Below are 15,799 nucleotides of genomic sequence, written 5' to 3' on the forward strand. Positions count from 1 at the left end.
AGAATGTGTTTCTTGGACATCGTAGATTTTTACCTTATAGTCATCAGTATCGTGGGTGGAGAAATGCATTCAATGGAAAATCAGAGGAAGGTAAAGCTCCTTTAGCACCGACTGGATATCAAATACTTGAAAAAGTACAAGGTTTGACCAATAAATTTGGCAAACCTTTTGCGGGAGAGCTGGTGAAAACTGGGTGGAAGAAAAAGTCAATTTTCTTTGAATTGCCATATTGGAAGTCATTGTATGTAAGACATTTCCTCGATGTGATGCATATTGAAAAAAATGTATTTGAAAGTGTTATTGGTACGTTACTCAATGTTCCAGGAAAGTCTAAAGATGGCGTCAATGCAAGATTGGACTTGGTCGATATGGGAATAAGAAATGAACTGGCTCCAGTAAAGAAAGGAAATCGCACATATCTACCTCCAGCCGCTCATACTCTATCTAGAAAGGAAAAAATTGTTTTATGTAAATTTCTACACGAAGTTAAAGTTCCAGAAGGATACTCTTCGAACATTAAAAATTTGGTTTGTATGAAAGACCTCAAGTTAAAAGGTTTGAAGACCCATGATTGTCATATTATAATGGAGCATTTGCTACCAATAGGTATACGTTCCATTTTACCTGAAAAAGTTCGACTAGCCTTAACTAGATTATGTTTCTTCTTCAGGGAAATTTGTAGTAAAGTGATCGACCCTCAGAAATTACCGACATTGCAGAGGGAAATTGTTGTTACTTTGTGTGAGCTTGAAATGTATTTCCCACCATCGTTTTTTGATATAATGGTTCACCTTACTGTTCATCTGGTTAAGGAGACACAACTTTGTGGGCCAGCTTATATGAGATGGATGTATCCGATAGAACGATATATGAAAATATTAAAAGGGTACGTAAAAAGTAGAAGTCGACCAGAAGGTTGTATTGCTGAACGATACATTGTTGAAGAGGCTGCTGAATTTTGTACTGAATATCTGTCCAATGTTGAATCCATAGGGCTTCCCATGTCTCGTCATTCGGGAAGACTATCAGGAGAAGGGATAACTGGAAGGAGACTACTGACTATATCAAGGACAGAATGGGAGCAGGCACAATTGTATGTTCTGCACAATGATGATGAGGTTCAACCGTATGTTACAATACACATTGATCAGTTATCTCGTTTGAACATGAATAGGAATCAAAATTGGATAACTCGAGAGCACAATCGAAGTTTTGTAACATGGTTAAAAAATCACATAATGTCAAAATTTGATATAGACCCCGGATCAATTTCAAATAGATTGAGGTGGCTAGCAAATGGTCCGAGCTTACATGTCTTTTCTTACACTGGTTATGTTATTAACGGCTACACATTTTATACCAAAGAACAAGATGATCAGACCACTATGCAAAATAGTGGAGTCACTCTCGTAGCTGAAGCGATGCATGTCTCAAGTGCAAAAGACAAAAACCCAATATATGCAAATCTATCATATTTTGGGGTTATCGAGCGCATATGGGAGTTAGACTACACAATGTTTCGTGTTCCCATATTTGGTTGCAAGTGGGTCGATAATAATAATGGCGTTCGGATTGATGAGTCAGGATTCTTGCTTGTCGATTTTAATAGGGTGGGATACAAAGACGAGCCTTTTATTTTAGCGTCGCAAGCTCAACAAGTGTTTTATGTCACTGATCCTTCTAATGATAAATGGTCTGTTGTCCTATCGACCAATAAAATAAGTGATGATAACAATAATGATGAAGATGTTGGTAATGATCTTTTATTTGCAACATCACAACAACCACATGAAATTGATTCAACTGATGATGGTTTATATCTTAGAGATGATCATGATGAGGGAATTTGGATTAATCCATCGTTTCGTATTGTAAATGGACAAACAAATGTGAATGTCACCAGGAAAAGAAGAAGGGCATCTTAATGTATATATATGTTTAATTGTTTTATATAAGCTATGCATGTAATCTGAACTGTGTTATTGTAAATATGCATGTAATCTGAATTGAGTGTTTTATACTAAGTTCTGATTAATTTATTTTCTGATTAATTTATTTTCTGCTTATATTTAGCTTGATTTGAGTGTTTTATACCAAGTTCATGTAACAATGAGTGTTTTATATTTAGCTTGATTTACATGAACTGAACTGAATATAAATTAGTAATTTACATGAACTGAACTGAACTGAATAGAGAGATTCTCTTTTGCTCAGTGCATATATATATATAGATTCTTCAGAATACTCATTTCTAATAATTCATCATCTCCTAAAGTATTGTGATAAAGACAATGATAACAATATTTTTAATCCAATAAACAATGATAAAAATGTTTTTAATGTCATCCCAACCCAAATAAACCAAACACAAAAATAAAATAAAGAGACATTTTACAGCGCTTATCTTAAAAAGCGCTGTAAAAGATCCTTTTAAAAATAAAATAATGAGTGTTTTATACCTTTTACAGCGCTTTTCACACAAAGCGCTGTAAACGACTCTTTTGAAAGTGAGTAAAAAAGACATTTTACAGCGCTTATTTGACAAAGCGCTGTAAAAAAGCTTTAAAAATAATATTCATCAGACACCTAATTTCTTCAAACACCTTGTACGCATCATGGGAATCCAAAAAACATCAGACACAAACCCATTTCTTCAAACACCTTGTACGCATCATGGGAATCCAAAAAACATCAGACACAAACCCATTTCTTCAAACACCTTGTACGCATCATGGGAATCCCCAAAAACACCAGACACAAACCCATTTTTCGCAACATGGCAATGATCCTGAATACCAATTAAGTTTCGATTTAAGAAGGAAAGAGAATGTAAAGAGATAAAAAGGGTGTTGAGGTGGAGATTGAATTGTGAAAGAGTAAGCTTTGATGTTTGTGAAGAAGATGCATAAAAGGAGAAGAGTTTGGTGAAGAGGAAGGGATTTTTGTGGTGACCAGTTACTACTATGTGGGTTTTGCATGCATGTTGAGCTTGTTTAAAAAATAACATAACATAACAAAACACAAAAACAATAAGGCCTTTTACAGCGCTTATTTGGAAAAAGCGCTGTAAAAGAGCCTTTTAAAATTAACATAAAGAGACATTTTAGAGCGCTTATGTGGAAAAGCGCTGTAAAAGGCTTTAAAAAACATTCATATAACATAATAACACACGGAGGTCTTTTACAGCGCTTATTTGGGAAAAGCGCTGTAAAAGAGCCTCTTAAAATTAACATAAAGAGACATTTTAGAGCGCTTATGTGTAAAAGCGCTGTAAAAGGCATTCAAATAACATAATAACACACGGAGGTCTTTTACAGCGCTTATTTGAAAAAAGCGCTGTAAAAGAGCCTTTTAAAAATTTAACTAAAGAAGCCTTTTAGAGCGCTTATGTGTGAAAGCGCTGTAAAAGGCATTCATATAACATAATAACACACGGAGGTCTTTTACAGCGCTTATTTGAAAAAAGCGCTGTAAAAGAGCCTTTTAAAAATTTAACTAAAGAAGCCTTTTAGAGCGCTTATGTGTGAAAGCGCTGTAAAAGGCATTCATATAACATAATAACACACGGAGGTCTTTTACAGCGCTTATTTGAAAAAAGCGCTGTAAAAGGCATTCAAATAACATAATAACACACGGAGGTCTTTTACAGCGCTTATTTGAAAAAAGCGCTGTAAAAGGCATTCAAATAACATAATAACACACGGAGGTCTTTTACAGCGCTTATTTGAAAAAAGCGCTGTAAAAGAGCCTTTTAAAAATTTAACTAAAGAAGCCTTTTAGAGCGCTTTACAAAATAAGCGCTGTAAAAGGCTTATAAAAAGCGCTGTAAAAGTGTTACGTATATATAACAGTTACCTCTTCAGTTTCCTCTTCATTACGTAACCTTCATCTCAACCTTCATTTCTTCTCTTCTTTTGCAAACCCTATCATCCCGTCCTTTACGAACCTTATTTCCACGATCATCTCCTTCATTTCGAACCTTATTTCCATCCAAGATCATCTCTCCCATTTCACACAATATATTTTCATTGAAATACGTAACCCTCATTACGTATTTCTTCAAACCGTATTTCTGTGAACCATATTTCTGTGAACTTTCTGCAAACCCTCTTTTCTTTGCATTTCGTCTTTCTTCGAACCATCATTATTCAGGTATTGATGTTATTAAATTTTTGTAATCATTAGAATGCATGTTGAGCTTTTTTAAGATATACTGATACATGTTGAGTTTGTTTATAATAATGCATGATCCATGTTGAGCTTGTTGATGTTATACTAAAGTGCATGTTGAACTTGTTGTAGTTAAATGGATACAAACAAAGATTTAGAAGTTCAAAATGAAGAAGTTGGCACCTCTAAGACTTACGAAAAAGAAGTCAAACGTGGTGCAACTATCATGCAAAGGGTGATTAAAGCACGGAGCAGTGGCATTAAATTTGAGGTATACTATATATACTCTGTTTGCTGTGTGTTTTTTTATCTTTTTTTAGGGTTTAGGGCATGTACTTACTATATGAGTTTATTAGGTTGGCTGGAACGAGAGTGGTCAGCCAGTTGACCCCAACAGCTCCATGTTTGTAAGCTACATTGGGGCTGTTGTTCGTCAAAATGTCCCAATAACAATAGACAACTGGAGAGATAAGGCGTTGAAGGATGCCAAAGATATCATCTGGAATGACATTCAAGTAAATATTTTGATCTACTCTTTTGTCATTTATAATTTTTTTTCTGTAAAATACATTACTTATAATTGTTTTCATTGCAGACCACTTTTGTTCTTGATGAGGAACGAAAGTCATATGTTTTGAGAGTTGCTGGGAAAATCCATCGTGGATTTAGATCCCATCTCTCAAATTTCTATCTAAAAGATAGAGAAGGAAACACAAATGCTGAACCTCCAAAGATATATCAACATTATATATCAAAGGATGAATGGAGTGCATTTGTTTCCAAACGTTCTGACCCGGCGTTTGTCGTAAGTGATTAATTTATTAGCATTTGTGTTTTATTATTCATATTCGTAGCGTATTTTAAATTTTTACACAATTGCTATTTTTTTTTTATATAGAATATTAGTAAGGCAAATCGCGAACGGGCAAGCAACCCAAAACACCCATACAAGAAATCACGTATGGGATATGCACGCCTTGAACAAAAAATTGTAAGTAATTAAACATCACTTGTAATTTGTATTATAAACTATAGTGTGTAACTAATTTGTATTATTTTGTTTATGATTTTAACGAATAGAGAAAAGACACCCAAGCCGATCAACCCTTGGGTCGTCATATCTTATGGAAGGAAGCGCGTGTTAACAAAGAAGGAGTGGTTGATAATGAAAATGTCAAGAAAGTTGTAGAACTTTGTGTAAGTATATTATCACTTTAATATTTTTTAATATTGTATTTTAAAAATGCTATTGAACTTATCTTTTTAATGTTACATGTATTTTAGGAAACTATTGAACAAAGTTCTGAAACTCAAGAGGGCAACAAGGATACGTGCAGGGACATTCTTGGGAAAGTGTTTAATGTCCCTGAGTATTCCGGTCGAGTGAGGGGGAAAGGATTTGGCGTAACTCCCAAAAGCTTTTTTCCTCAAGAGAAGCGCCAAAAACCTTCCAACGAGGAAGTATTAGAGAAGCTCAGAATCTTATCGGAGCAAGTGGCACTCTTGGTGAATACGAATAAAGACAAGCAACTTCCGGTTCAGCTCCAACCTGAAATACAAATGGAGAGTGAAACCGGGAGTTGCAACGTCGGTTTGAAGAGTATTCCCGAGGTAATTAATTACTTACTACTTACTTGCTTATGTAATTACTTATGTATTAAACAAACTTATATATTAACTGTACTTATGTTTTAACTATTGATGTAGGGTGTCACTACATGTGTCCTATACTTGTCCTCGCCGACTCAACGGAAGGTGGGAAAAGGAATATTGCACAATACTTCGGGAGAAGTATTGCACAATATTCCGATCCCCGCGGGCCATGTCAAAGTATCGCCTACGGTTGCTTTCGAACCAACTGCACCGTTGCCCATACCGGACAACGATGGAGATATGAAGTTCTTAAGCGACGCTATTGGCAGTTACGTGGCATGGCCCACACACCTTGTTGCCCTCGAAAAAAAGATTCCCAAGGACAAATCAGTTACATCTCCCGAAAAGGTTTGTCACATTTATTGCCTAAGGTTTTTTATTTTTTCAGATTCAATAAACTAACATTTTACCTCATTTTTGTAGGTCCAAATAAATAAACCACCCCTACAGCCAAAAAAAGGCAGCAGACCTCAAAAATTGGAGGTTAATAGGGCTGCCAAACTACAAAGGCTGGAGGGTAATAAAGCTGCAAAACTTGCAGCAACAAAAAATCTGGATCGGGGAAAATCGGTCGCTGCTGCTGCTGCTCCTAATAAAAGTCAGCCACGCCTTGGTAAATACGGGGCGTGTCTTGACATCCAAATAAAAAGGAACATGGGCAGCAGCAACGATTCGCCCATTGTACAAATGAATCAAGACATCTTTGGAGATGAGTATATTGAATACCTCGAAAAGGAGCAAATGTACGATCTTCTCGAACATAAGGAGCTGAGTGTTACTGTAATCAGCTTGTACATAAGGTAAAAAATACTTTTAATTGCATTTATTTGTAATTAATTAAATGTATTGGTAATTAATCTAGTTTAAAATTTTCATTGAAGGTTTTTGTACGAGAAGGTCGTGTGCACGAGGAAACTGTCAAATAAATACTCATTCTTGTCTCCGCATAAGATGTCGATGTTCAAACTCGATCCAGACAATGTAAAACACTACATTGTAGATATGTTTTTAAGAAATAAAGAAAGTGATAAATTGTTCTTGGCACCATATAATTCAGGGTACGTAATTTTATCTTTTTTAATTGATGAGAATTTAATTTATTAGTTGTCTATAAACAAAATTGCTTAACCAATTTTTTGTTGTTGTAGGGCACATTGGGTGCTATTTGCAATCAATGCGGTCTCTGAAGTGATATACTATTTGGATCCCGTGCACGGCGATTACACCAATCACCCCGGAATAAAGAATATGCTCGACACGTAAGTAATATTCATTTATTTCTTACATATATATATTTATATATATATATATATAAATATATATATGTAAGAAATAAATGAATATTACTTACGTGTCGAGCATATTCTTTATTCCGGGGTGATTGGTGTAATCGCCGTGCACGGGATCCAAATAGTATATCACTTCAGAGACCGCATTGATTGCAAATAGCACCCAATGTGCCCTACAACAACAAAAAATTGGTTAAGCAATTTTGTTTATAGACAACTAATAAATTAAATTCTCATCAATTAAAAAAGATAAAATTACGTACCCTGAATTATATGGTGCCAAGAACAATTTATCACTTTCTTTATTTCTTAAAAACATATCTACAATGTAGTGTTTTACATTGTCTGGATCGAGTTTGAACATCGACATCTTATGCGGAGACAAGAATGAGTATTTATTTGACAGTTTCCTCGTGCACACGACCTTCTCGTACAAAAACCTTCAATGAAAATTTTAATGAGACTTGTTACTACTGCCCGTATCTAAAAAATCTTATTTTTATTTTATTAATCATATCAATTTTTTTCTCAAAGACATTTATATCATTATATATTTAGTATTTCTTTTCACTTTCTCTTAGAGTTTGATTTATATATACTAATAATATAAAATTATTTTACGATATCCAATTAGAATTGATATTTTTATAACATCTATTTAACACATTTTAATTGAATTAAAATTAAAAAATATAAAATAACCCTAATTGGGTAACAAAACTGATAACTTTCATTACAACTTTTTTTGTTTGTGAATAGATGAAATGTCAAAAAAAAAAAAAATTAGAAACAACTACAAAATTTCAAATTTAAATTTGAGATATAATATTAAACCTAACAATATTCACATTTTCTGTTTGAATTAGACTTAAAGATTATCACTTTTTTTTTATTATTTGTTTTTTTTACTCAACACCATAGTTTTTTTTATTAATAGAGACAAATACTATTTGTAGTTTATTTTAATTTTAATTCCATTAAAATATATTAAGATGTGTTTTTTTACAAATTATAAAAAAAAATTATTTTAATGTTTAACATTTAGAAATTCAACAAAAAAAAAAAAGAATATATTTTATTTTTGTTAACAGTAATGAAAATTATTTTTTGTTTAAAAAAGAATCATTCACAAAAAATGATTTTTCAAGAAACTATTCAAAATGGTTTCTTGTTTGAGGATGTATATAGATGTTTTTTGCATTAATATTTTTTTAAAAATTGTAACAAACCAATGCATAATCCTAAAAGTTTTTTTTTTTTTGAAATAATTTTTTCACAAACAAAGTTATAACAAATTACCTTTTTTTTTATAAATATTTTTGTATTTTGAAAAACATAAATTTTCTAGCTAAAAAAATTTCACTTGTCCTTTCTATATCTTTCCACGCTCAAGCTTTTCAGTTTTAGTTTTATCGCTTTTTTTAAAGAAAATGGTAAATTAGATATTGATTAAAACGTGGGATAGAACTAGGCTATAACTTGAAGGGTAGAAATTGTACTAGAGTTGCGACTAATTTAGCCCTTTCTATTTTGCATCTGGACTATTAAATTGGGCCTACCTATTTATTAAGGATTCGTTAACGAGAATTGTACTGAGCACCCCCCCACTTTTACCTCGCACCCCCCCAACTATAAGTAAAAGACCATACTGCCCCTAATTTTAACTATAAAACCCTAAAAAAAATACACTTTCCTTTTTTCACCAATTTGTTCGAAACTCTGAAACATCCGATTCTCCCACCCTACCAAATATTCGAACCTTTCATACATTCGAAGTGAAAAAGTAAGGAAATTTCGAACCTTTCGTTGAATGTCAAAGCTTCGAAGCATGATTTTTTTCAGATTTTTCCAGACATTCGAAACTTTCGTTGAATGTCAAACTTTCGAAGCCTTTTTTTTTCTTCAGATTTTTCCAAAGTTTCGAAACTTTCTTTGAATGTCAAACTTTCGAAGCATGTTGTTTCCAGAAATATTCAACCTTTCGAACCTTTCGTTGAACTTGAAACTTTCGAAGTTCAAAGGTTTCGAAGGTTTCGTTGAAGGTGAAATATTCGAAATGTAAAAGGTTCGAGCATTCTGAAAGATTCAAAAAATCACGTTTCGGAACTTTGAGATTGTTGCAAAGTTCCGAAAATATTCGAAAGTTTGGTTTCCCAGTGAAAGTTTCGAAATGTTTTTTGGGTTTTTTAAAATTTTTTTTCATTTGTTTTTAATATTGGTATATTGATATATTGCAGTGCCTAGAATGAGAGGTGCATTTGGTCAGGTTCGTAACATCATAGGTGACAGACGTGATGGTGTAGAGAGAATTCCACCAACAACATCGAACATACGACGCAACGAAGCAAATCGTCCAATTTGGCAACGTCGTCGAAGACAACAGGAGGTACAGGACGATGATGTTGACTCCACCGAGCATGCACATATGGAGGAGGATGTCCCTCAGCCGCCACAGATGGAGCAGACCACTGATGATATTCCTGATACTTCTGCACATCCTGATGCTGATGAGTCAGATGATGCTGATGAGTCGGATGCTGCTGCTGATATTGATGATCAGGATCAGCAGACCGGATTTCCCGGAGGACCGACGGTGACATCTCTGTTGACACAGTACGAGCATCACGTGGCTCGGAGGTTATGGGAAGGAGAGATATTAAATTAATTTATTTTATATTTAATTATTTGTGTTTAAGTTTATTAAATTAAATGAATGTTTATATAAATGTTTAATTATATTTATGTTGAAGTTTATTAAATTAATTGTATGTTTATTTATGTTTAATTAATCTCAATTGTTCAGGAATCTGGGTTGATGCATCTATCTTCAGGCTACCTCACAATGGCGGATGCTGGTCTGATATCGGCATTTGTTGAAAGATGGCACAGAGAGACCAACTCATTTCATCTGCCATTTGGAGAGATGACTATCACCTTAGACGATGTCGCGACTCTCCTTCACATCTCACCGCATGGTAAATTTTTTGATGCACCTTTGAATATGAATACTAATAATGCTGCAAGAGCTGCACATGAGTACTTAGGTGCAACATGAAAGTTTCGAAAGTTTCACATTGATGTAAACTTTCGAAATTTCTGGAAAACTAGGTTTCAAAACTTTCAACTTCAACCAAAGTTTCGAACTTTTTGGGTTTCGAAAGTTTCGAATTGAACCAAATCTTCGAAGGTTTCATCAAACAAAAGCTTCAAAACTTTCACATTGATGTAAACTTTCGAAATTTCTGGAAAACTAGGTTTCAGAACTTTCAGCTTCAACCAAAGTTTCGAAGGTTTCATCAAATTAATGCTTCGAATCTTTCATACTTAACCAAAGTTTCGAATGTTTTGTGTTTTCTGGGAAAATTGCATTTCAAATCTTTGGATTTTTGACAAAAGGTTCGAAAGTGTTGTTGAAATCTGACCTCTGATTGTTTCGAATGTTTGAAACTTTCGAATAATAGAATTTTTGGCTGGAAAACTTTCAAAAGTGGGGGTGAGAAAATGGTGTAGTCAATTTTCTGAGGAATTTTATATAAGGTAAAAAAGGGTAGATTGGTCACAGTGGCAGAGCTTGTTAGTGCTGTTTTGCTGTTTTGTTCAAAAAGTTCAGATTTCTATTTTGTTAGTGCTGATTTTTGTTAGTTAGTTTTGATTTGGAATTCTGTTAGTTTGGATGTCGCTCCTCTGTTAGTTAGTTTTGATAGTTCGTCACTCCTCTGACTCTGTTAGTTTTGATTTCAATTTTTCTTAGTTCGTCGCTGTGTCAAATTTGGAATCCACATTTTTTTAAAATTATTAAATTAACTTTTAAATTTAACTAATTTATTTTAATTATGTAGTACAATTCATAAATCATTTATTAATTTTTTAGTGTGACACAATTTAATTTATCAATATAATTCAATTTATCATATATTATTTACATCCTTTAATACATTTGATGAGAGGTATGGGGATTCATGCAATCCTTCAAATGGATTAGTTCTCTTGTTTCAACCAGTCATGTGGGAGTTGGATTGTAAACAATTAGTTGATGACGTGGACAAAGCTAAATTAAGTAGATTGGAGTACGGTTCTATCCTTCAACCAGTGCTTCATGTTTATAACAACTATCACGTTATTTTTTTCTAACCGATCATATGATAGTATTTATTCTCTAGCTAGAGTATCTATCTTTTTTGCTCCTCGCAGTATCTTTTATGATGTGTCCGAATGTATTTCCAACATTATTATGAATGAAAATCCATAAATTTATTTGAGTAAAACAAACATAAACCACAAAATTACAAATCGTTATCTTCTGACTATTTAAACGAATATAGTGAAAGGCAAATCCATGCAATGTACTTGAATTTCATCTATTTTCTTCACTACACATCTAAATAATTAAGACAACCAAAATGACCCGATTTCACCATTCACAACCCTTAATCTATTCTTCTAGAACTTCAAGTGATAGTATTATAAAAGTTTTTAAACTTATCAATATTTTACTTTTAGTTTCTATAATTTTTATTTTTATTTTTTATCTTTATTTTTAAATTAATATGTGTATCATTTAAATTTTTAAATGAATTTTTGTAGTCTTATTAAAGACATAATACATATATCACTTATAAAAATTAAGAATATTTTATAACAAATGAATTAAATATAATTTTTTTTTGGAGTTTAAAAGTTTATATTTCATTCTTTTTTGACTTAATTGCAGTTCTAGTCCCCTTATTTTTACTGATTCACGAAATTAGTCCACCTATTTTAAAAATCGACAATTTTAGTTCTTTACTATGATTTTTTAACTAAAAAAGACAATGTGACATGTTTTAAATTATATAATATGATACGTTGATGTAGAATGATTAACATCCATGAAATCATAATAAAACACAGTAAAAACTCAACTTTCAACTTCATAAATTTTTCATATTTGTAATTTAACCAATAACATATGAATAATTAATGCATTTAGATGATTTTATATCATGGAATTGTATGTCACATTATTTAAAATATATTAAATCATCAGTTTTTAGTTCAAAACCACAATTATAAGAGATATTTTTGATAATGATTTTAACATGTTTGAAAAATTTGAATGATACATATAAATTTACTTAAAATCACTAAAATAATGAAAAAAATTAAAAAAACATAACAGTTTTAGAGACTAATAATATAAAATTTCTTTTATATAAAGAAAAATAAATTTTAAAATTTTATAACAACTAAAAACTTATTTAAGTCTATAATACTTATACGAAATTTTTAAGTGTAGCCTTGCTTGTATTTCCTAAAGAGCTCCTCAGTTTTGGCATTCCTAAAGGCAAAGCACCCAATCAAATACACAACAATTAAAGCAACTAATGTAACGATCAATATCACATTGGCTCTTCTCCAATCTATCCTAAGTGTTGCTAACAAACCAGCTTTACATGAGTCACAATTGTAGCAAAGTTGTGTTTGTTCATTGCTCCATTTCATGCAATCCATGTCTCCATTCGTGTTGATTGGGCTAATCCAATAGGTTGGGTTCACAAATGTGTAACCACATTTTGTTGGTGGTTTACAACAACCTGACTGCATGTACAAAAGGAGTAAAAAAAGGAAAAGGAATAAAGGTTAAAAGATGAATAACTTGTTTTGGGGAAAAGAATATATGCAATTACACATGGGTGAAGAATATAGTTTAATTTATTAAATCCTTAACTTTTTCTTTTGATATAAGAAATCTGAGTTCTTAGATTAATTAATCATAAGTTTTACTACTTTAAGACGTAAAAAAGAAAAAAAAAAATTTACTTAATGAATAAGGAATGTAATAAAAAGGGAATGCAAAATCTTGTAAGTTGTGAAAGTAAAACAATTGCAAACTTTAAAAACTATGCTTTCGTGTAAGTTGATACTATGATTTAAAAATAACTGAACTTGTTCTTTGTTGTCCGACCATATATAAAAAACTGAAAATCATGATATTTGTTCTTCTTAATCTTCCAATTTCCAAGAAAAATTATCCTGATAATAAATGATGGTTTAATATTGGAATTTGTAAATGCAGGTTATAATACTTTGATTCAGAAGATTGACTTAATTGTAATTTTGTCTCTATTCATTAATTTGTAAAATTGATTTTTCTATTTTAAAATTTTACAGTTTTGGTATCTCTTTTGAAAATTTTAACTAATAAAACAAACATTTCACATATTTTAAATGAAATAACATAATATCTCATGATGTAGCACTATTTATATGTATTAATTATTTATACATTATTAATTAATTAAAAATATTAGTTTTAAAAGTTGAAATTGAAGATTTTAGATAATTGTATTGCAATTTCATTGGTATTGATCATTCAATATCATCTTATCATTTTTCACGTCATTTAAAATATCAATTCACTTTTTGTTGGTTGAAAAACTTAATAGAAGAATCAAAACTGTTATATTTTAAAATAAATGTATCAATTTCGTGAATTAGTGAAAATAAAACAACTAAAACTGCAATTATGTCTAAACGATAAACTATAATTTCTATTATTTCCATCTTTATATTGTGCAAATCAAATATATGATATGATAAATGTATTATATTTATATCATATTATATCCTTGTTTATTTTTATATCTTTGTTTATTTTTATATCCTATCATGTATATATCTTATACCGCATATAATTACATACAAAATTTTAAAACAAGACATTGGAGAAGTTTTATGAAAGAAACTCCAAGATTCAATTTTGGTGCTAACAATTTTTCCTCCACCTAATTACTGATCACTATAAAATAAAATAAAATAAAATAAAATAAAATAAAATTGAAGCATGGTAATAGGGGAAACATATCAAGTAATGGACAAGAAAGTTTACCTGTAAGGGTGTTAAATGTGCATTAAAGAAGTCCTGAGCCAATCGGTAACTTTGATTTAACTCAGCACACATATTTGATGAACTAAGACAACTCTTTATTCCATCCCACTTATGTGAGCTTCTCACCCTTCTTCGAAGCCAAATTGAAAAATCATCCACATCATATTCTAAATATGACCTATTTGGTTCAATATTCCCATGTCCTCTAAGTGTCACAACATACACAAAAATCACTAAACAAACCAACAATACAATGAGCACAATCATTGCAATGAGGTAAAATATAAGAAGCATTGGGATTCTCCAAAAGGCTCCAATGAAACCAGCCATAGCAACAATCAAGATTAGAATTCCTAAGATGATTACTGGCCATTGTAGGATTTGGACACATGATTCAGCTTGTAATGTTGCTAGCCAAATGCCAGCACCTATGATTGGGATTGAGAGGAGCATTGCAATGAAGTTTATGACTCCTATTACATTGTTGCTCAATGCCATTTTGGTGGATAATTGAGAAAATTAGAGATTTGATCAAGTTATTGGATACCAAGACAGAGTATTAATAAAAATCTAAAAATTAACACCAAATGAATTTGTTACTAAGTTTCTTATCTAGGATACCATGAAAGTTTGTATACCAAGTTATAAGATAATTTAATAATGAATTGGGATTTTTATATATACCTTGTTTACGTTACTTGGTGCAAAACTTTTTGACAAGGAATATCTTGCACACTAGTAGAAAAGTAAAGGGAAAATGCTTGACAGCTATGATCATGACCAACAATGTTTGTTGTTTTGGTTTTAGGACAAAATCAGAACAAAGAACTATTGCTATCAAGTGTGAGTTAGAAGTTCTACAACTCTTGAAAAATTAAATGTTAAGTAATATATAAGTGAAATAATTCATATATATAGTGTTTTTGGTGAAGAGATGTGATATTCAAGCTCTTTATGTTGTTGTTTTTATTTAATATAATGATCCCCTGAAATCCTTGAGGATCAATGATGTTTAAGCGGTTTGTCTCGATTGTTCTTAGTCTAATATGATGATATCTCTTACCCTCATGATTAGAACCGTCAATTTTACAAACTAACTAATTATTTGTCTCAGCCTACATATTTGAGGGGGACACAAATTTTATAGTAATTAAGGCTCCAAGAAATGAAACCCCCAAAACTAAAAAGTCCCTAAAATTTTGTGAACTAAATGGGGCTTATGGACTCACTTCATCAAATTTATCTTTCGATATTTTTTTCTTCAAAATTTTCCGATAAAAAATTATTTACAATTTTTTTTTACTTTTTTGTCCAAATTTTTTTGATTAAAAAAAAATTCAATTATTTTCGAGAAAAATAATTTTTTGATTTTTCTTACAAAATTTTTCGATAAAAAATAATTTAAAAGATATTTTATGAGAAAACAAAAATATTTTAGAATTTAAAAAAAAAATTAGATTAACAAAATATTAATCCCATGAGTCTCTTGCTTAAACTCACGAAAAATAATAAAATAATAGATCAAAATTTTAAAAAAATTCTTTCATTAAGGACTAAATATTAGGAACCTAATTATTTTTTAAGAGGGACTTTGTACTTTAATATTTAATTGACATATCTATTCATCATGACCCCACAAAAATCCCGATGTCTTCATGCTTATGTAGCATCAAATTGGTTTCATCACATATCTTCCAAAGAACCTTTGAGTAATTGTCTACTTTTTATTTCTTGTGATAATTGTGTACTTATAACTTTCTCATTCTTAGGATGACTAATTCAATTGACTATTTTACACATATTAAAAAGATTGTATAAA

At 31.3% G+C, this 15,799-nt stretch overlaps 1 protein-coding gene across 1 annotated transcript; it reads right to left on the reverse strand.

The window, feature by feature from the left end:
* Positions 1-12,286: 12,286 nt before the first annotated feature.
* On the reverse strand, positions 12,287-14,608 carry LOC101509030 (protein TORNADO 2-like). Its single transcript, XM_004509675.4, has 2 exons — positions 13,981-14,608; positions 12,287-12,689 (listed from the first exon to the last, which is right to left on the reverse strand). Exons 1-2 carry the CDS (start codon positions 14,476-14,478, stop codon positions 12,378-12,380), a joined length of 810 nt encoding a protein of 269 aa, XP_004509732.1. The 5' UTR covers positions 14,479-14,608; the 3' UTR covers positions 12,287-12,377.
* Between the last annotated feature and the right edge of the window lie 1,191 nt (positions 14,609-15,799).

This window comes from Cicer arietinum, chromosome 7 (assembly GCF_000331145.2).
Source record: "Cicer arietinum cultivar CDC Frontier isolate Library 1 chromosome 7, Cicar.CDCFrontier_v2.0, whole genome shotgun sequence".
Classification (NCBI taxonomy): domain Eukaryota; kingdom Viridiplantae; phylum Streptophyta; class Magnoliopsida; order Fabales; family Fabaceae; genus Cicer; species Cicer arietinum.